Source organism: Clinocottus analis, unplaced genomic scaffold, assembly GCF_023055335.1.
Source record: "Clinocottus analis isolate CAN_PGR_092001 unplaced genomic scaffold, fCliAna1.0.p SCAF_3, whole genome shotgun sequence".
In the NCBI taxonomy this organism is placed as follows: Eukaryota; Metazoa; Chordata; class Actinopteri; order Perciformes; family Cottidae; genus Clinocottus; species Clinocottus analis.
Window position 1 is genome coordinate 15,465,644 of NW_027176042.1, and position 20,852 is coordinate 15,486,495.

At 41.0% G+C, this 20,852-nt stretch overlaps 1 protein-coding gene across 1 annotated transcript; it reads right to left on the reverse strand.

Moving 5' to 3' along the window:
* Positions 1 to 2,117: 2,117 nt before the first annotated feature.
* Positions 2,118 to 14,930, reverse strand: epha2a (eph receptor A2 a). The gene is made up of 17 exons (XM_068593852.1): positions 14,798 to 14,930; positions 13,756 to 13,823; positions 11,689 to 12,325; positions 7,631 to 7,786; positions 7,189 to 7,521; positions 6,596 to 6,723; positions 6,306 to 6,483; positions 6,106 to 6,208; positions 5,786 to 5,838; positions 5,558 to 5,683; positions 5,265 to 5,450; positions 5,094 to 5,155; positions 4,549 to 4,761; positions 4,205 to 4,354; positions 3,755 to 3,948; positions 3,357 to 3,512; positions 2,118 to 2,892 (listed from the first exon to the last, which is right to left on the reverse strand). Exons 1-17 carry the CDS (start codon positions 14,871 to 14,873, stop codon positions 2,784 to 2,786), a joined length of 2,928 nt encoding a protein of 975 aa, XP_068449953.1. The 5' UTR covers positions 14,874 to 14,930; the 3' UTR covers positions 2,118 to 2,783.
* Between the last annotated feature and the right edge of the window lie 5,922 nt (positions 14,931 to 20,852).

Genomic DNA, 20,852 nt, shown 5'->3' on the forward strand with positions numbered 1-20,852 from the left:
TGTTGGAAGATGTGATAATAACATCCTGCTGGAGAAAATTCACTCACACCGACAGTGAACTGGAAAATGCCTCTAATGGCCTGGATATGGATAGGATATGAGTGGCTGCAAATGACTGGAACTCATTACAAAACACGCTCAAACTAACAGCGCTCATCTCTCTCAACATATTCAAACAAAAGCTGCAACAAGTCACAGTTGACTGCTGTACTTATTGACCAGCCCTCACTTCTCTCTCTCTTCCATCTAGTAATCCACCTTCTTTTTTTAAAGTAGTATTTTCATGTGTTTGTCATACTGTATTGTATCTGTGCTGTTTGGTCATCATTGCAAATGAGAATTGGTTCTCAATTGATTTTACTGGTTAAATAAAGGTCTAATATATTTTTTTTAATTTAAAAACATGGCCTAAACCAAAAGTCATGTACAGCTTGTAACTCGTGATGACTACATGGCACACACTGAAAAGGCCAGTGACTAGGTTTCTCACAATTACTGAAAAAATAAAAACAGGTAAAACCTGCTTTGCATAAAAAGGGAAACAAATGAATATACATGTAACAGTCTGCTGAGGTGATTCTGAATCATTAGCGAACAGACTTTGACCCCCCTCCATACAGGCTGAGGAAGTGGATTGTCTCTATGTATTTACAGCATGGATCCGAGATAGGTATATCTTATCTCCCTTGTGTCTGATGAAAGTGTGTTTGTGTGTGTCTGTGGGTGTGGGTGTGTGTGTGTGTGTGTGTGTGTGTGTGTGTGTGTGTGTGTGTGTGTGTGTGTGTGTGTGTGTGTGCGTGTGGCTGGATGTCTGAATGATTCAGCTGCATGAACATGACACAGACTGTAGATATTCAATGTGTCAGAACGGTTGTTCAACTGCTGGTCAACTGGTTCAAATTCTTCACCACACCCCAGACTAGGAGCCGGTGAGTCTTTGTGTTTGTGTGAGAAAGGGCGTTGAGCTGCCAGTGTGAACGAATATGTTATAATTGTCTGCTGTGAAATTAAGTTATTTTACTACAAGTGTCAGTATGATGTAAAGTAGCTTTTAGCCCTTTTTGTATATATATATATATATATATGAAGGTAATGATTTTCACTGTACCAATGCATCCCACTGAAAACCTTCCAGAACCTAACATGTCGTAGTGACTGTGATGCGATGGACAGTAGTGTGTAAGTGGGACATTCTGCTCCACCTTGGCAAAGTCACAGAGGTTGATCAACTCTGTTTGGATGTCCCCTAAAACAAGCTTTGTGTGTCTGGAGCGCTAAAATGTAAAGAAAAGCAAACTGTTAAAATCAATAAAGTTAAGCATTGGAAATAGTTTTAGATTTTTGTCTTGATGTAAACATACCAACGAGCTTGAGAGTGGTGTCAGAAGAAAGACCTTTGGCAACCTATATTAGGAGAGTTTATGGTTTTTTTGGCACTTGGGGTTTTGGGCTGTGTGTGGCAGAATTGCAAAGTTTGTTTGTGTGAGGATGGTGTAATCATATTAGGTCACTTCTAGTGTTTAAGTGAAGGGAATACAGTTTATTTAATGTTTTATTTAACATTAAGGCTTGAAGTATTGATATTTTTTTGGGGGGCGGTCATTTCTGTACATCTTAAACTATATCAGTGTTTTCCTTACCGTTTCACGATTGTATGCTATTAGTTACAAAGTACAGCTGAGGCTGATGGGAATGTTAGTCATTGTTAAGTTCATTTGGACATAAACCGAAGTATTGAACAAATTACATTTTTGACCTGATGACGAGAAGAGAAGTTTGTGCTCACCAAAGTTAACAAAGACTGAAGGTCTGTGACAAATTTCAATCCATTACGATCCGTTGATGCTGTCAATTATCCGTCACAATAGGTGATGAGATAATTGACAGCATCAACCTTCTATTAATGCTGGATGAAAAGTCAGTAGGGTTCACAATCATAATAATAAAAATAATAATAATAATTTCTGTTCCAAAGGTCGAGGCAATCCATCGGACAGTTGTTGAGATATTCCATTCTGATCAATTAAAAACAAATAGCTGTCGACTACGTAGTACAAGAAAGTGATCCAGTATCAAGGAAAGACAGATTTTATTCAAACATAAAAATACATCGCCTGGCAAATATGCCCCAGATCAGTTATGTAACAAATGGCATAAATACAAATTAAAATAAATATTAAATAAAAAAAAATAAACAGTTGTATTAAGACATGATGTAAACAAACAAGACTTGAGGAAAAAAATGCATCTTGTGATAAAGAGACCAACTACAAAACATAATATGTGATTCTTTGCCCTGAGTGGAATTAAAATTCCAAATTTAAAAGCAAGTCTCATTGATCATATGTAGAAAAACAGATTTAAAGATCCAGAAACACTGGCAGGATAAAGTGAGTGCTTGGAAGAAAACACCCTCAAACTGTAAAGAGCATTACATTTTTCAGTCATTCAGTAAATACAAACCAAGCACTCTCACCGTCTCACATTTAGCATGTACTCTTATAATTGTTTCATCTACTACATCACATAACTTATGTTTATGTTTAACATATAAAACATTTTTTTACATGAAGAAATTCTTTGTCTTCCGTTATCATAAAGTACTTAAGTGTTTTTTATCTCAGTCTTTTCCGAGTGGTTTGGAGGGTCCTCTTCAGTCGCACCATAAAATGAACCCCCTGCGGTGGAGCTCAGGTTCACCCCCTTCCCTCACTTCATTCCTCCTCGTTCGTGAGTGAAATGGCAGGTCAGTCAGTGCACTTTGATTTGGAGGAATGCTTAGATCACACTGCAAACACGCTGAGGGAGCTGGTCTCATCTTTCAGACCCAGGATGCTGTATGCTATCCTCTTCATGTGTCCGGGCAACCGCACTCCGATATTCCTGATATCCCTGAAAAGGACAAGATAAATGTTACCAATTTAAGAGTGCTAAAAACAATATGGATATGTTTTGTATACAGAGACCACCGAGGTACTTGTAAAGCACTGATTCTCATTGGGGAGAATCAAAACTAAAGTTTAATTTGGAAATCAATATGCAAATAGCATCTAAAAATAATGTGTAAAGGGTTTGAATAGATTGTTTAAAGTAATTAATTAACAATTCACTTTTAAACTGTTCAGGCAGAACTGTAGCGGAGCATCAGATTCAAAAAGGGACCACTGCTGTGGAAGTTATGGCAGTAAAGAATGATAGGAATGATGTGGTAGAGTGAAGTATTTCCACATGCACAAACTGGCCGACAAATGTTCAAGCTGAGAGCTCAATACTTTCTCTGTGCGACTACAAAGTGTGGCCTGGTGCCAGATAAAAGCAGTGCAGCAGATCTGCACCTGTGCTATGCGTGGACTTACTCGTGCCTCAAGGCGAGCACCTGCTCCATGGTCGTGATCCCAGCACGAGCAAAGCTTTCGGTGTACTGGCTCATTTTGATGGACTCCAGCCACTCGGGCACCGACCTAAACATGGTGCCATCACAGCCACTGGTGCTGGGCAGGCGGATGGACACGCTGTGAGGAACAGTGGACATTTGGATTACTCATTATTTACTGCCATGTTATGTTCACTGAGTGCATGCATCTACTTAATAATACACAACAAGGGTTTATCAATATTGAGTTTAAGTTGTGCAATTCTCCACAGAATGGAATATGCACCTGAGAGTATTTGGGTATTTTAGAGTAGATCTTTTAATTTTGTCTATTTTACTTTGTTACCAAATCCTAAACTTAAATGAAAATGAAGTTCATACCGTGGATCAAAGTCAGCGATGGTTTTCAAAGACTCTGGGCTTCGGAGCAATTTGTTCAAAATGTTGACAATGTCCGTGAAGCGAGGTCGTTTGGAGCGATCGTGCTGCCAACACTGGAGCATGAGCTGGTAGATGGCGGATGGGCAGTCCATCGGAGCAGGAAGCCTGAAGGCCTCGTTGATAGCCTTCATGACCTGAGGAAGCGGGAAGGCAGCTCTTAGATCTCAAGTATATTTATGAGTGTAGTGACAGACAGCCTGGAAAAAGTGCTCTGTTGGTATGCTGACCTCCACAGTTAAATTTGAGGAAGATGCCAAGAATCTACTTTGGACATCAGGCAACTTTCTACCACCACCTACCCTGCACAGTCTCTCAGTGGTGATGCACATTAAAGTTTGACCTACACAGCCTGAAACAATCCTTCATCTCAACCGCAAGAGCTGGACATACCTCATGGTTGCTCATGTCCCAGTATGGCCGTTCTCCAAATGCCATGACTTCCCACATGACGATGCCGAAGCTCCACACGTCGCTGGCTGAAGTGAATTTCCTGTAAGCGATGGCCTCGGGGGCCGTCCAGCGGATAGGGATTTTACCTCCCTGACAGAAGAGAAACATTATGAAATCATGTTAAATGTGTGAAGGGAGTGGAAACACAAAGCGCTGAAAGACCAACACTAGATTGGACACTTGGGAGGGAAAGTACGATTAGCACTCTGGCATTCGTTACTGGACAGAAAATGATTGTTCTCCCTCTGCTTTTAGGCTGTTAAACATGCAGCTGTTAGACTCACTCTTGTTGTGTAGGTGCCCTCAGCGTCATCATCCTCCAGCACACGCGACAGCCCAAAATCAGACACTTTACACTCCAAGCAGCTGTTAACCAAAACGTTTCGAGCTGCCAGGTCCCGGTGGACGTAGTTCATGTCAGAGAGGTATTTCATGCCAGCAGCTATTCCACAAAGCATCCCCGCAAGCTGATATGATGGAATCTCTCCATCGCGGTCCTGAAGGAAAACAATACATCTATTAAATAACTCTTTGAATAATTGTGACAAGATTTTTGTTCTGTCATGAGTAACAGTCAAACCCAATACATTTTTTTTCAGTGCCTTTTAACTTCATTCAATGTATTAAAAGGAATAGTTTCCTATAACAAGTTGTATAATTTAAAAAAATAGAACACAAGTTCCTTTGCAAAACAATGCAAAAAGAAATGCATAAAATCTTTAAACTCAAAACAGTTTGCACCTTTAAGAAATATTAATGACTAAACAATGATAAGTCTGAAGCTCAAGTCATGTGACCTTCCTGTTTGCAACAAAATGCATGAACTTACCTTCAGATATGTGTCAAGAGCTCCATTCTCCATGTATTCTGTCACTATCATGGCATGCTTGACTGAAAATTAAAATAAATATTTGTGTTTAGTGAAAGCAAAGTCTACAAGCAGTTTATTTTAATGAATTGAGAAGGATTGTTTGACTTATGTCTGAGGTTATCGACTCACATTTTGTGACAACTCCCTCCAGCCGGATGATATTCGGGTGGGAGAACTGACCCATGATGCTGGCCTCACCCAAGAATTCTTGCCTCTGTTTTTCCGAGTACCCCGGCTTCAGGGTCTTAATTGCCACGGCCACATCTCCTCGCTTGGGATTTTTCATCACGCCCCAAAACACTTCCCCAAACTCTCCTGATCGGCAGACGGACAGCAGGAGAAAACATTAAAAACTGCGTTTTGAGATTTTATTTTTAAAAAAGACCGGTGATTTATTAAAAGATAAAAATAAATACACTTACCAACTCCGATGACTTTTTGTTTGCTAATGGCAGTGGGGTCAATTTCTGTGACAAATTTCTGGATGGCGATATTAGGGTCCTCGTACATGTGCGGATCAACATAGGTCTTCAGAGGCTTGAGCTGATCTATGGAGAGAATGACCAGAATAGTAGGCTTAATAATTAAATACTATTGTTAATATTATTATTATTAGTATTATTATTGCATGTACAGAATGGTGTTCTAACCTGTTAAGAAGTAGGGATCTTCAGCTCCTCCCCTGCCACGAGAGTTCAGTCTCCTGAGAGGAAAACAAAAATAATCACTACAGGGCTAAACAGAATACAGACTGGCTTTTTAGTAATTGCAGGTCAGTCTCTGCTGAAAAAGACCAAAGCTATGTTCAATAACAGCACCAGCTATTACTGATAAACCCTTCCTTGGCAGTCATACCAGAAAATCTTCAATTTACTCAAGCTTGTGGCACTTAATCACAGAGTTTGCAGGTTTGTAGATAACATTTATCAGAATAGCACAGGCGTTGGATGTAAAGCATGTTGTTACCAACCGTTTACGCAGCAGCAGGACAGCCACCACAACCAGCAGAATAATCGCTACTCCAACGACAGCTCCCATCACCATGGTGGAGTTGTTCTGGATCCGAGACTCAGCTGTGGAAATCACAGAAGAAAAACTAAATTTAGCAACTGATTATGTAAAATACAAGTTTATATGGAGAAACTAGTTTCATCTCATGGCTGTTGGTACCTAAAGGCGAGGTAAGGAACTCGTGCTCCCCACTGTAGCTGCCGGGGTTTCCTTCAGGGCTCAGTGCCTGGACCCTGAACATGTAACTAGTGTCTGGGGTGAGCTCATTAATTTGGACAGAACTTTTTTCCAAAATCAGGACAGTGTAGGTGGTCACATCACGCTCGCCCTCATCATCCTGCGAAAAGGAAAGTGGGTGGATTAGAAAAATTTTGGAACAATTTACAGCCTCAACTTCAAACGAGGGGAGAGGGGACAAAAGGAAAAGAGAACAAAGTACTCTGTCTTACTTTTCTGCGGTACATAAGCTCATAGCGGTGATTGATGTGGGCTGGAGGCCTGCGAGACAGAGTCCAGGACAGAGACAGGCTGGTGGGGCCGCGATCATCCAGATGGATCAACGTCACCTTTGGGGGATCTAACGGTTGGTGAGAGACAGAAAGCAAAATAATGGTTAGTGACTAATCATAGTCTTTGGAAAGGAGATTTGGAAATAAAAGCCTTTGGGATTCAGTGGGTCAGACTGAATTCCTCTTTGTGTAATAAGCCCTTCTTTTCCTGGCAAATACAATATTAAAAGAAACAATGTCTAAACATCTGAAACAAATGAATAAGTCAGGGTTCTGGAGACAGACAATTTTTAAACAGCTCAAAAAGCAAACAAAAAAATAGTTTTGTTTTTTGAGTATTGAAAAACATAATTTAATAGAAAAATGTAAAAGTAATTTTTTGCTATTTGGTGTAATAACAATTTATGTTCACATTTTAATATTATTCACCCACAAATAAGAGTGGGGTTTGAAAAAGTAAAACCAACTTAATAAAGAGACAATAACACAAGATTAAATCACAGCACAAAGAATAAGCTTTTCATGTGGCTCACCGGTGTAGTCTAGGGCAGTGGTGATGGTCGCGATGGGCCTGTTGGTACCGAACTGGGACACGCCGCTGTGAGCCTCGACAGTGAACGTGTAGTTCAGGTGAGAATCCAGGTCACTGACGACGACCGTGGTGTCCTGCAGGTCTGTAGGACCGGGCTCGAAGCGGATCTTCTCGCCACAGGGGACACACAAAGCCTCGTCGCAGTGCTCGCACACCACACTGTAGGCGAGGTCACTGCGGCCCCCGGTCACCAGCGGTGGACTCCAGGACAGCTGCAGCCTGCCCTGTGCCGACAGGGTGGTGGAGGTCAGGTCACGAGGGGCACTTGGTGGCGCTTGAGGAGGAAGTACAGGACACGGAACAGTTAGTATGGTATTCTCACCAGTCTGTAATGAGCCAACATTTGATTTTATCAGGAATACGACAGTGAGTGTCTTCATTACCAGAGCAGGGTGTCGCGGGAGTGTCGGAAGGGGAGCGGAAGAAACCCTGCTCACATTGGCATTCGGTGGCTCCGGCTGCAGAGGGCTTGCTGTTATCAGGACAAACTTGGCATAACTCGCTTGATACAGATGTCTTGAAGTAGCCTGGTTTGCATGCTGTGTGAGAGGGAGAAGGTGTGTGTGTGTTAGTTTAAGCTTGACATTAGGAGTAATTGAAACAGACAAACACAGGAAGGGATGACTGATCTAAATGCAAACAATGAAGCTGTCTCTGTAATACCAGTCCGTTCCACCCGACAGGAAGCATTTGTTGTGAGTAACCTATAATCACTGAGCCTTTGTATCCAGAGGAATGAAAAGGGATTTCCCTGACGATCTGCCTCTACTCGCCTTTTTCGCCTGAAGGCCTAATCTCAGGTCACACTGCCAGTGTCAACCGGATGACAACGGAGCATTAAATCCATCAGGTGATCTGATCTGCCTTTCCCCCATGACCTCTCTGCTCATTTTCACTGGCAGATAATATTCGTGTTTTTGCCAAAGGAAATGGCACCCCGCACACTGGTGGAGAGTTGTGATGGACAGTTCAGCACAGATAAACAGTCTTCCAGGGCAGGGGAGGTTAATGAACATGCACAGTGGACAGAAACCAGGACGCAGGAGCTGCAAATTCAGTCTGAGGCTGATGTTTCCTCTCTTTCTTCCTTCCTTCCGCTAACCTCAAGCACCAATCACAAATTACAGCATCTGAAGTTGAACAGTTAAGAGAACAAGAGAGTCAGGAAATAGGATAAGCCGCTGGAGACCAGTATGATTTTTAGTGTGTTTATGGAAAACAGACACACATACTTTCTGAGGTGATAAAGGACAGCAAGGTAAAAAAAATAGAAAGAAAGACTTTTAAAGAATGATCTTATGAAGGATCTCCTCTCTCTGCTTTCAGTCTGCCGTCTCTGAAGAGAGGAGGCTTTCATCTGGCCCCTGTGCTGGTGGCCGTGAGAATAGGTCGAGTGAACCCTGGATTAAAGACGTGGTCGCGTTACTTCACCATTCAGGCGGAAAGACCTTTGCACTCCAAGTATTGCTGCCGTGGAGGAGAAGGAGCAGGTTGAGTTTGAGTAGGAGGGATGAAGATGAATAGATGGATGGATGGGGGATGGGGGTAAAGGTCTGGAGCAGCAACAGAAGTTCTCTCTGGGGAGTCACTCGGCGGCAGTGGGGGTGTAGCTGAGGTCCTTTCGCATAAGAAAAGGGGGCCAGCCCATTTCATCTTGAGCTGCAGCAGCAGGACCTCTGTCACGTACCAAAGAAACTCAAGCCCTATTCATCCATTGTCTCTGAGATTGGACAGAGTGGTGCCATAAATATGTTGCCTCACTCATTATAAAGTTTCCAATTGGCGGCATGTGTGCAGTGTATGAATATAGACATTGTTAATGCAAACTTTGGCAACGATGGGTTCTCATATTTACTTGAATTAAAAGCTTTAGCGTTATTTTGTAAATTTAGGGAAAAGGTTGAAATATTGTTTTCATTTATTCCCAAACCTAAATCTTCCCTTCTTGAAGGAATTAAAATCGTCCCGCGGTCCTTCATGACTACGACACACATGTGAAAAGGACTTAAGTTCCACACCGGTGCATCTGTTAATTGAATCCGTTTTTTGCTCTTTGTGTCGACCCATTGTTCTAATGAGTGGGAACATGGATTAGGGAGCTCGTTGCGTGTGTTAACAACCGGATGAAAGAGTAAAGAGAGGCAATGCGGGGCACGTCATTGGCTAACAGCTGTCCTGTTGCTCTACTAATCCTCTTGACTAAATTACACTCCACACCTAACTAAGCAGCCACGAAACTAACCACCCTCATGGAGCAACTGTCGACTGACTCCCCACCCTCCGACAACCTTCTTATTTGTGTCTGTCAGCATTCCTCCTCATGTCGCTTTACTTCCTTTTCCCACAACAGTTGTGCTCTTCAGTGGAATGCACATGCAGCCCATGAGCCTCGAAGGATCTCACTTTCTCTTGTTAAGTGGAAATAGGGCCTCGGAACTAACTACAAGATACTCAATGCGTTTTAACTTTTGTAATGAAACATGTTTTCTGCATCTAGCACTTAGGTCATCCTCCACATTTGGGATCCCAGTTTTTTCCCCCGTCATGAACATTTCCTGTGTTCCTCTGCCAACTTCTGTTCCCGGTGATTGGCTCAGAGTCCACCTGTTGTCAGAAACCTCAAAGTCTGAAACAATCTTCTGACATGACTTCCTCCCTGCATTCCTCTTTTTATTAATTTTTACAACCTCAGGACAATATTTACTCTGTGAAGCACTGTACTTATCTATCAACAGTATAGGGCTGTGACTAACAATACAGCTTCCATTAGCTATTAATCTGGCAACTAGTAGATTGTTACATCCGGTCTATAAAATGTTACAAAATAGTGAAACAATTTCCTAAATCTCAAGGTGACGTCTTCAAATGTGTAGTTTAGTCAGACAGTGCAAGAGCCAAAGATATCCAGTTTAGACTGGTACAAAACACAGAGAAGAAAAACTATTGAAAGGCTAGAAACTATTTCTTTTCATTTTTGGAAGAGAAAAGGACTTAAAGGATTAATCAATTGTCAAAATAGTTGCTTACCAATGTATGTCTATCAACTAATGGCTTATTTCTTTAAGCTGATGAGAATGATCTTCTGTCTCATAGGAAGGACTCAAAAAAAGAGACCAAACTCTGCCAGTCAAGGTGACTCGGATAAGCCGCAGCCTGACTCAGTCTAACCTCTTAAAGGCGTGTCGGCCCCATCCCTGTAATCTGTGGTTCCGGTCGCCTTAGCAACTGGCTCAAAACAAATAGTTCAGGAGGCGAAGACGCGCCACTCAGGTAGTTATTCTGAGACATTCACACGGTCCCTTCCTTGAGTCAATCGGTGCTGTAGGTGACGCGAGGGTGAAAGAATTCCTTTCAAAAAATCCCTGCAGCATATTGTACCCTTCCTCCTCCTTCCTCCTTCCTCCTCTCTCTGTACCCTCTCTCCTCCCACATTTCCTCCAGACAGCTCAACACACCACACCCGAGAAAGACAAATTCCACACAAACAGGAGAACATTCAATATGAACACCGCAGTTATGTCTTTTACTGTAAATATAAAATCAGTTTTTTTGTATGTAAATCACAAGCAGTAGATACTGCAAAGTGTTTGCATACTTTACCTTGTCCTTTATAGAAACGTACAAATCTTCAAAAGTATGTTCCCAATTGTTAAAATTTTAGATTTTTTATAAATATCTGAATGGTTAAAAAGCTTACTTTCATGTCTCTTTAAAAGACAAATGGTTTTTCCTTTTTCATAGGCTACTACAAGTTTGCAGTTTGTATACAATAAATTAATGTACTCATTAAAGTGATTTTATTTCTGCCAAAGAGAAAGCAAAATGTCTTCCCATATATGTAATACTTCATTGTTTTAGTTTTAACTCTTTTCCAGCTTGAATTAGCGCTTTATTTTCCAATGAGCTGTAAATTGTGGGATATCAACTGAAATATGTTTGTATATGTTGTCAAACCTCCAGTGTAAATACACAACATATGGAATATGGAATTGGGCCACAGCTTCTTGTACTGTACGTTATCTCTAGCCATCAACCGATCCATAAAACTGGGCCTCAGCCCAGCCCCATTCCTGCGTCCTGAGAAAAAGCCAGTGGAAAGAATGTGCTCTTGGCCAACAGGTAGACAGATGAGGCATTGAAATCCCCCAGTGTTTTTTTTTATCTAAATCATGTGGAGCAATCTGTGGTTGCCGTAAAACCGAAAACAAAACATCTTGTCCCTTTCCTCCCTTTCCAAGGCTCCATCTACGCTATCCGACCGACTTCAACACAGATATGCGGTTCTGTGATAGATTTCCAAACAAACTAATTAACATTCCTCTGTGCTCATTCCTCACACCTCTCCAAAAGTAGTGGTTGGTGGAGTTTCATTTACTACAACTTGCATGGCAACGCAAACACGCCTCAGTTGAGTGCCTGGCTGCCTTCTAGCAGTGCTTACCTTGGCAGGAGTCCCCGGTGGTTTCGTAGCCGGCGAGACACTGGCACTGTCCCACGGGAACCACCCATTCACCATCGGCTGTGCAGTAGATGCGTGGGGTGGCCTGACTGACGGCATTCTCCACGCAGGCTCCCTCCACCTCCCTGAGAGCATCCGCCACCGTCTCCGGGAAGGCTGCCAAGCTCTGCACGGTGGACGGGCACGTTTTGTAGTACACTCTGACAGACAGCAGAGCCACACAAGCGCCCATGTCCTGAAACGCCAGGTAGAAGCCCTTTCGAGACAGAGGCCCCACGGTCCTCGTCTCCGTGTTGACCTTCAGGATGCGACCCCGCGTGACCTCGTCGGGAGCGATGGTGGCGACTTTGCGGAATTGGCCTTTACGGAAGTTGGTTCCTACGTCCGCATCGGCCTCTGAGATGAAAAGGTTGAAGGTTTCTTTGCAGGCGACAGAAGCACCATCAAAAGTGTTGCAGTCTCGCACAATAAATTTGAGCTCCACAGAGACTCGTGTAGACCCCGGGCGCCGCTGGATGAATGTTGTGCGTAACCAGTTGTCCTGTTCAGTAGAGTCAACGCTACAAACGCTGTAGGTATAGAAAAGTGAGCCGTTCACCACCGTCTGGACTATCTCCCACTGTAGAACAGAAAAAGATTAAGATAACGGAGAGGGGTTAGTTTTAGGGACAAAAGTCACAAAGCTACAATAATTAAAAAGAACAACTTTTTTTCAGTCAATAAGTACAGAGTTCAGAGGCTTTGTTCTGTCTGGAAACCAGTTTTATTGATGAGACAACTCTTCTTTCATCCTGACTAAGAACCTCATAAAGTGCAGGAGTGAACTGGAGCTTTTTTCCACACATTAGGATTATTGGCCTGGACATGTGCCGTGCTCACTACGTGTGTGGCTTTCCACTGACACACGAGGGTGCATGTGTGCGAAATCCAGCAAACACTACTGTGGACTACCAACTAACATTTATGGCAGTTAAATGAACTTTATAGCCACTGTGGCAGCAAAATTGGCAGCAATTAAGGCTTTTTAAGAGAGGAAGCAATGACGAGCAGAAAGATTAAAAGCCTCTATACAACGTTAAAACTCAACACCTCATGTGTTAGCACTAGTAGACTACACATCAATGTTCAATCTAACTGGTTAAAAGAGAGAGAAATACATATATATTGACAGTTTAAAAAGTTCAACTGATTAGAGGAGCATTCTATGAGGCAATGTAAATCATTTAAGTCTGTCATTTCTAAAGTTACACATATTAGCTCCTCTATAATTTGGCCAAATTAATACCATTACTTGTAATTACTAACCATCTTCTATTGCCTCCTGTTCAAATGTTCTGTAGTCAAGACCACACCTCGCAGATAGTTACTTCTAGTACAAATTTAAATACATTTTACAAGTGGGAGAAAGTTGGAATAGAACAAAGCAAAGTTTGAGGGACAGGGGGAAACCCTATATGATCAAACGAGAGCCCTTAGATCTTGAGAACGTAAGAAGAAACGTTACCCACACAGTGGAAGTGGCCATGTCCTGTTGCTTTTTTTAGATGGAAAGCCACTGAACTATAGATAGAGGGATGGTTCTCCACACATGGAATATTCTTTCTTTCTCTTTTACTTATGTCTGCCCACAACTGTACATATCATCCCAGTGATATCTCTAAATCTTAAAATCCAGTTCCTTGGTTCATTGCTGGAATGAAAACTACCTCCTTTGAATGCACGACGGTACAGTAAATTTAAATGTAGGTTGACCCTTGACATTTTAATGGCATTCATAAGTTCTTTATGAAAGGGTAGCGTTAACACAAGACTATCTGAGCTCTGCCAAACCTCATCAGGCTGCCACTCATTTCATCTCTGCCAGAGAACTTTTTCAGTGGAGCGAATGAGCAGAAAGAGGCCTCGGTTATTGTTGCTAAATAATATTCAAATCCTCACATCAACTAATCTTCAGCTGCCCTTTTGAGTCATTTGTTGTCTCAGAGAGAGACTGTTACAAGTCTTGAACCTGAAGTCTTAAAAAATGCCTGTTGAGGTATAAATACTCACTCCGTTCTCATGTGGCAACGTCAACCACCCCAACTCTGATCCCGAAGCTCTCATATCCAGCAATACTTCTACAGAGACAAACAGAAGAAACATAGTATGAGCACAAAAGCAACTAATGACATCATACATACACATCTATCGCATCTCTAGCCATATTTATTGAGTCAAAGAGGTTACCTACCTATCTATCTATCTATCTATCTATCTATCTATCTATCTATCTATCTATCTATCTATCTATCTATCTATCTATCTATCTATCTATCTATTCATCTATCTATAGATAGATAGATCCATACATCTATCAAGCCTAATTATACTAATACCACTTTTGTGTTGTCCCTTCCTGTTTGAAAATGACTGGATTGTACAACTACATTCTCTGCCTTGATCTTGGGGCACCAGCTTTATGAGGCCACATGCCACGCTTTGACAGTCTAATCTGGCATGTCGGTCTGATTCAGGACTTCATTGACCGTGTCCTCCACGTCCAGGATACAGGACTAATAATGTCTGAGAAAGGCGTAGGCCGTTAAATTACCGTGACGGGAGAACTACATGGATATGCACCACAAGTGAAACAAGAAGTCTGACATGTTAAAGCATCTCACAGGTGCTGTTTAATCCTACATTGACAAATGCCAGTAAAAAAAGGACCCTTTACACATATATATATATATATATATATATATATATATATATATATATATATATATATATATATATATATATATATATATAAACATTTAAAATCCGATCTTTCGATCATTTAAACTATGTTCGAAAGTATTTACACTATTTAAATGTATTAAAACAAAGAGACATTCACCACACTATATCGTGTTTTAATTCAACACTGGATGAAAAACTAAACAGAACAGAAAGTCCTACGCGTTAGCACTTTAAAAACTACATTTTACTCCATTTTAAAACAGAAGTCAAACTTAATAAGCAGACTATCAAATTCCAACCTCCTGACTCACGATGTCCGGTAAAACTCGGCTACACTTATTTATTTTTTCACAACGCGTGAAAAACTTACGTTCTTTCGACTGGAGGCTGATAAAAACTTGGTTGATGAATAAAAACACGAACAAGTTGACCGGACGGAGCCCCATGATTCTACACAACTTTGAACAAAGCCGTGTTTTGAAATCCCAAAGTCTCGCTGCTCTCCTCCGTCAGTCCCACTGGCTCCGCTTCTCCAAATACCTCACTCTACCGACTGAGTGAGCACGAGCCCGCAGTCCATTGAGGAACAGGTGGCGTCATCGCCCCACCCCCTTGAACATTGGAATGCTGAAGTTATCCAAATATGGCAATATGAGGGCGGGGCCTAAACATTTTGATCGCACCTGTTTCATTGAGAAGGATGAAGGCCCTCATAAACTGTCATTGTATTGATTTTAAAGGGGTTGTTTAATTAATAAACCAATATTTAATCCAATTCTTTACTATCATGTATATTTTACATATCAAACATATTTGTATATTAAAGTCAGCACTAGGTTATGTTAACAATAACAAAAGGTAAACGCAAAAGATTAAGTAATTATCTAAACATTTTGCAAGTTTGTCGAGCAGCGATGGTGATAGTAATAATGTTAATCATTAATGTGTACTCTAGTATTGGCACAATGCACTTAAATAATCAAAAGTGTGTATCATGCAAATAAAACCTTACAAAGTATAATACAATATATACTTAGTTTAGACCCCTTACTTTAGTAAAAGTTGAACAATATGATATATTTTAGTATTGATTATGCAAAATAAAGTATACAGTACTGTAATATGGAAAAAAATCAAGTGTAAGTACCATACAATTGTACTTAAGTACAGAAATTGAGTGAATATAGTTACTTCCAATACAACAATATGTCTAAACTTGACTGTATTTTAAGCATTTTAAATAACATTTTGTAAAGGTGAATATGTCAATTGATATTTCATGCAGTTTCTTTTGCTATTGTTTTATATATATTTAAGTTTATTCATATGTTTATCATATGAGAGGAGAATGTGGGACAATACTTTGAATTCAGAGTTCCATAAAGGCTGAGCTCACTTAAGACCTTTTTTTTGTTTTTTTTCCAACAAAAAGTGTTGTTTTTTTTTTTGTTTGAGTCTTTTGTTGAGTCTCTTAGTATGAATTGTAGCTTTAGTGTTTACATGGCGTGGGACTTTAATTAAAGATAGAGCACCACCAAGCTGTACCGTGGCTGTAAGCTGCATTCTATTCCATGCTTAAACACATTTGCGCTTGGTGTTTAAACCTTCTTGGATCTTTTATCTGTGCTGGGATATTTATTACACAGTGGGCTAAATGTTTCAAACAACAAGTGTCAGTAATACAGTACAAACGTGTTTAGGCTAGCCTTTCAAACTAAAAGAGTGTTAAAGCTGGACAATCATTTTTGACCGTCTTTCAAGTAATTGCCTGAATCCTCGACATCTCGTCCAGGACTTGTCTTTCCCACGACTGGTAAATGAAGGGTCAAGTGGGGAGGGGGTGGTCTGGTATGAATATATGACTACTAATGAGACGTTCCTCGTAAAGAACCTTACAATTTGGGTATGAATATGTGACCACAAAGAAAATCTGACAATAGAATCACCTAGCAACTCTTATCTGCAGGAATTTCAGAGTCAAGTCTTCTCTGTGAAGCGCCGTGTACTTGGAGCGTAGAGCCCCTCGATTTGAGAGCCAAGCACAGCCGGCCATCCTGACAAAGACCCCCCCCCAAAAAACTACTGAAGAGGCGGACTTTGTCTTGTCCGACGTTAACATACACGGACATTAATCATACAACAGACAGAGTTGGTGAAATAATAGATTAACAAGTTAAGTGAGGGCTGAATTATGGCTTTCTGACCTTCAAATGACAAAATACTCTAATTGCTTTAACACAACATTCAGTTTAACGTGATAATGATATCCAACAGAACAGAAAAAGAACAAGAAAGCGGATTCCTCTTTTACTGCTCTCAAAGTTAAGATCAGCCTCTATTCTTAGATTGAGATTGAATGTGCTTGTTTTCCTTCAGGTTGAACTTGTTTCTCCACTACGAGCTCTTTTTAGAAATTAAATATCAGTTTCATGTCTTTCCTGAAGAAAAAACACGTTATCCGCTTTTCAATTCCACAAAGACCTGACACCATGCTCTATGATACAGACATCTCTCACCTTCAAATGATCCGACACACTTCGTTTAGAGTGTGAACGGCCACTTGAGGAAAACTTCCATCTTAATCACTCAAGCAGCCCCTTTCCCTCCTGTCCTCAATAGTTTTGATACACACTGAGGTACGCTAAGGTGTTATTTTCAAGTGTGTTAATGCTTAGACTGTGAGAAGTGGTTTCTGTTGTCATCCAGTTCTCGAAGGTGTCAAAGGTTAACACCCTCTCTAACACACAAGTATGCAAATGCTTTCATTACAACACAGGCTTCTTTTTTTATCCACCTAACAGTGCATGCGCGCTGTTGAAGAGCAGACTGCGGCCTCACATCAGCGCTGAGTCCCCCCGAACAACCGCCCACCCCTCCCTTTCAGGTCCCCGGCTTCTGAGGGTGATGACAACACAAAAGTACTTCACACTGGGGGCTGGGTCGGCATTTTGTGGGTCAGTGAATAGCAGGCCGAAGCAGCAACGCCATGTCATTCAGACCCTGCTCCCCTCTCACCCCCTGCTTTCCTTACACGCCTCGTGGTATCGGCAAACACTATTGAAAAACACCGGGGAGTTTTTGTGTACTGCCAACATAAAATACGCCCACTGTTTTCTACCATTCCACCATCTCAGTTAGGCCCCATCAAAACCCTTGTTAAAAAATGATGAATTAACATATTTGTTTACGCGTTTTGACGACTACGGCATAACCATCAGTAGTGAAAGAAGTACTCAGTATATTTACACAAGTGAAATAGCAATGCCACACAATAACCAATCGCAAAAAAACATTACATTTCCTACATTAAATGAAAATGTTTAACCTCAAAAGGAACTAGTAAGTGTAACTGTTACATAAAGGCATAAAGGGGAGGTGAGGGAGGGATACTATATTAAAGTACCTTAAAGTTATCTTTAAGTATAGTACTAGAGTAAATGTAAAGCTACTTTTCATCATAGCTAACAGTGCATGTGTATACTATTTTTGTATTGTTGGTGCTAATCAATTATTTACCTAAACATATTTTTATTTGATTGTTAAAACCAATATTTTTGTTCATCGCAGTATGTGATGTATCATAATTTGATGCATTTTCAATCTAGCAATATCTTTATTTTTAAAGAAATAATAGTTTTTAAATGTCTGCTTGCTATCAAACAATAAAAAGTGTTCAACTGTGCTGCGATAACAATGTAGCCTTAAAGAAAGCAGTCTTGATGACTTGTCTTGGTGAGTTTAAAGTTTAGTCTGATAATCAGGCTGGATTTAGATCACAGAAGAAATCAGACATGTGAACTGATTCAGATGTCTGGAACAAGGCTAAAGGAGACATTACATTTTTTAGATAATCCTGTTGGTTTTAAGTTTTTTATGAGCCTATGATTCAGAACTTTGCAAACCACAAAGGAATGTGTAATCTTTACGATAGCACAAAAATCACACGAGGCAAAAACAATCAGATGTGACCACAAAAACACAGGATATCTCAGCTAGACAAACACAACATTGTTTAATTCACTACTGTACTTGTATTGACACACTATATGAAACCATACTGATACGCTACACACAAATAAACTTCAACAGAAAAAATGTTTTAAAGTCACGAATTTCTGCAACTTTAATACAGGTGCAAAAAGTCCCTCACCAAAACCAAATTAAAACCATGAGAACACATATTGTAAAGTATCTGCCATCAATAGTGTGCTCTAATAATTACACGAATCCAAACCACCGTCCTTTTATGTTCCTAACAAACAGGATGGATGTTGTGGAAGCTTCTTCATTCTGTGCTCTTGTTGTCTGGACTGAAAAGGCTGTGCATTGTTTAGCTTTTTTCCCTTCCATATCCTCAGTCATCTCGTTTTAAAAGCTCCACATGCCACCTCTGAAAAACACTACCTCGCTTCACTGGAATTTGGGGTGGGTGTCTGTGGTCTATGTGGGCTACATTGTGTGCGGTATAGTGTTCAGAAACAAAAGAGAGAACAGGCTCCGACAAGTTTTTGTCTTATGAGGAGCCGAAATGTGAGAATGTGGTTTAAACACGGAGCATTAGTCATACACATGGGATAAGTCTTCTTGTGGCTTCACTCGGATCAGTCATCGCTACCTGAATTGGCACTGACCGTGTCAAAGAGCAGTGAACGCTGCAGGTAAGGACAGACATTGTTTTGAAAATCCAACGAAAGATTGTCTCACCGGTGAAATATAAAACCACCTCTAATTACCGTTGCCTTTAAAGTTACATATAAAATAATCACCCATAAACAACCATGACAAAAAATCTGCCCTTGTTCACTGCACATTATTATACTCCTATTAGTGTGTAACAGATTGTGTATTGAAGTCATCCCAGACTGAGGTCACTATAATCCTCCTCGTCTGACAAGTAAGAATGGAGGGAGAGAGGAGGGGGGGGGCATGACTGAAAGTGAAATCTCCTTCAGTAAAGACCTGTGTTAAATGTAATGGGTGTTGGTAAAGGGTCCTAATAAAGATGACAGCACACATTCATATGCATTTGTTTGTGTGCTCAGCTTGACGAAGTCTGCCTCGCAGGCTTAACAAAGGGGAGGAAGGAAGCCAGAGGCTGAGGGGAATGCCTAGGGGGGGTGGGCCGACAACACTCCCATCAACCCACACACACACGCACACACACTCAGACACACACACAGTGGCCCTCCTGCTTGCGTCCTGTGGTCTCTCAAGTCTGAAGTTATAGCAGTGACAGCTGGGCTAGCACACTCTGCATGGGCTCATTCTCTTAGCAGTCAACCCCTCCTCTCCACACACACACACACACACACACACACACACACACACGCACACACACGCACACACACAGAGTTTGTAACACACACTCAAACAAGCGCACACACGCATAAAGAATGCTCCATCCTGTTTACTGTTTACATTTCACAGTGGCCAGCCAACTTGGGAGGGCTATACAGCGTGTGATCACAGGCATTACAGCTGTTTCTAAGGTAGTGGTGTGTGTGTGTGTGTGTGTGTGTGTGTGTGTGTGTGTGTGTGTGTGTGTGTGTGTGTGCGTGTGTGAGTGTGTGAGTGTGTGAGTGTGTGTGTAACTGTGTGTGTGTAGCCCATGTTAGAATTTTGGATTAAACTAAAACACATTGTTAAAGTTCTTTAAGTTAATTCCTAACCAACCTGTACGAACACATATTTTTCTGAGCCCCTAAAGGACTTCGAGGTATAGATATGTTTAGATTGAAAGTCCATTTTTTGTCTATGGAAACTTCTGAAGAAGATACAACTCAAAGACTACTGATAGCTCCAGAATGCTGCTAAATGGAACGAGTCAAGCTGTTTTTAAAATGTATTGCTTTGCTAAATTCATTTTTTTTCTCTTCTAAAATTTGGCATCCAAACAACACAAAAACAATCAGATGGGAAAACAAACAAGAGAATAACTCACAATCTTTATTTCTACAAAGTCCAACAATAAGAAATAAAGTTCAATGTAAAGTCTGAATTCAGCTGCTCCATTACATAATGTGTATTAGATGGGATCATGGAGCTGTCCAGGTCCGTGCTGCAATGACCAACTGTTCAGAGGCGGAAAAGGGAGGAACAGAATGGACGACTAGCAGTGTGGTCAACAACAACAATTGGATCATTATTTGGCCAAAAGGACACCTGCTTTGTTTGAGGTAGGTCTGCATTTAGGGAGTGATGACATAGGACAGCTGGACAATGCAGAGCAAACAGGAGCTAAATCTTTTTCCACTCAAAGTCAGCAGTTTGTGTTATTCAGATTTGTAGTCCTTTTTTTTAAAATTGGAGATGCTCGGTGTAGGACGTCTAAGGCAGCTCGTTGGCATCGCAGAGGACAGCTGTTATTTTTCAGTTGGAGATAGAGCAGTTAGAGCTCACAGCATTTGATTGATGAGCTTCAGACT

Coding starts and splice junctions, on each gene's coding strand:
- epha2a (XM_068593852.1), bottom strand. CDS start 14,873: ATGGGGCTCCGTCCGGTCAACTTGTTCGTGTTTTTATTCATCAACCAA. Junction 12,326..13,755: donor CGTTGCCACATGAGAACGGA/GTGAGTATTTAT, acceptor TCTGTTCTACAG/TGGGAGATAGTCCAGACGGT. Junction 3,949..4,204: donor GGGACATGAGCAACCATGAG/GTATGTCCAGCT, acceptor CCGCTTCCTCAG/GTCATGAAGGCTATCAACGA.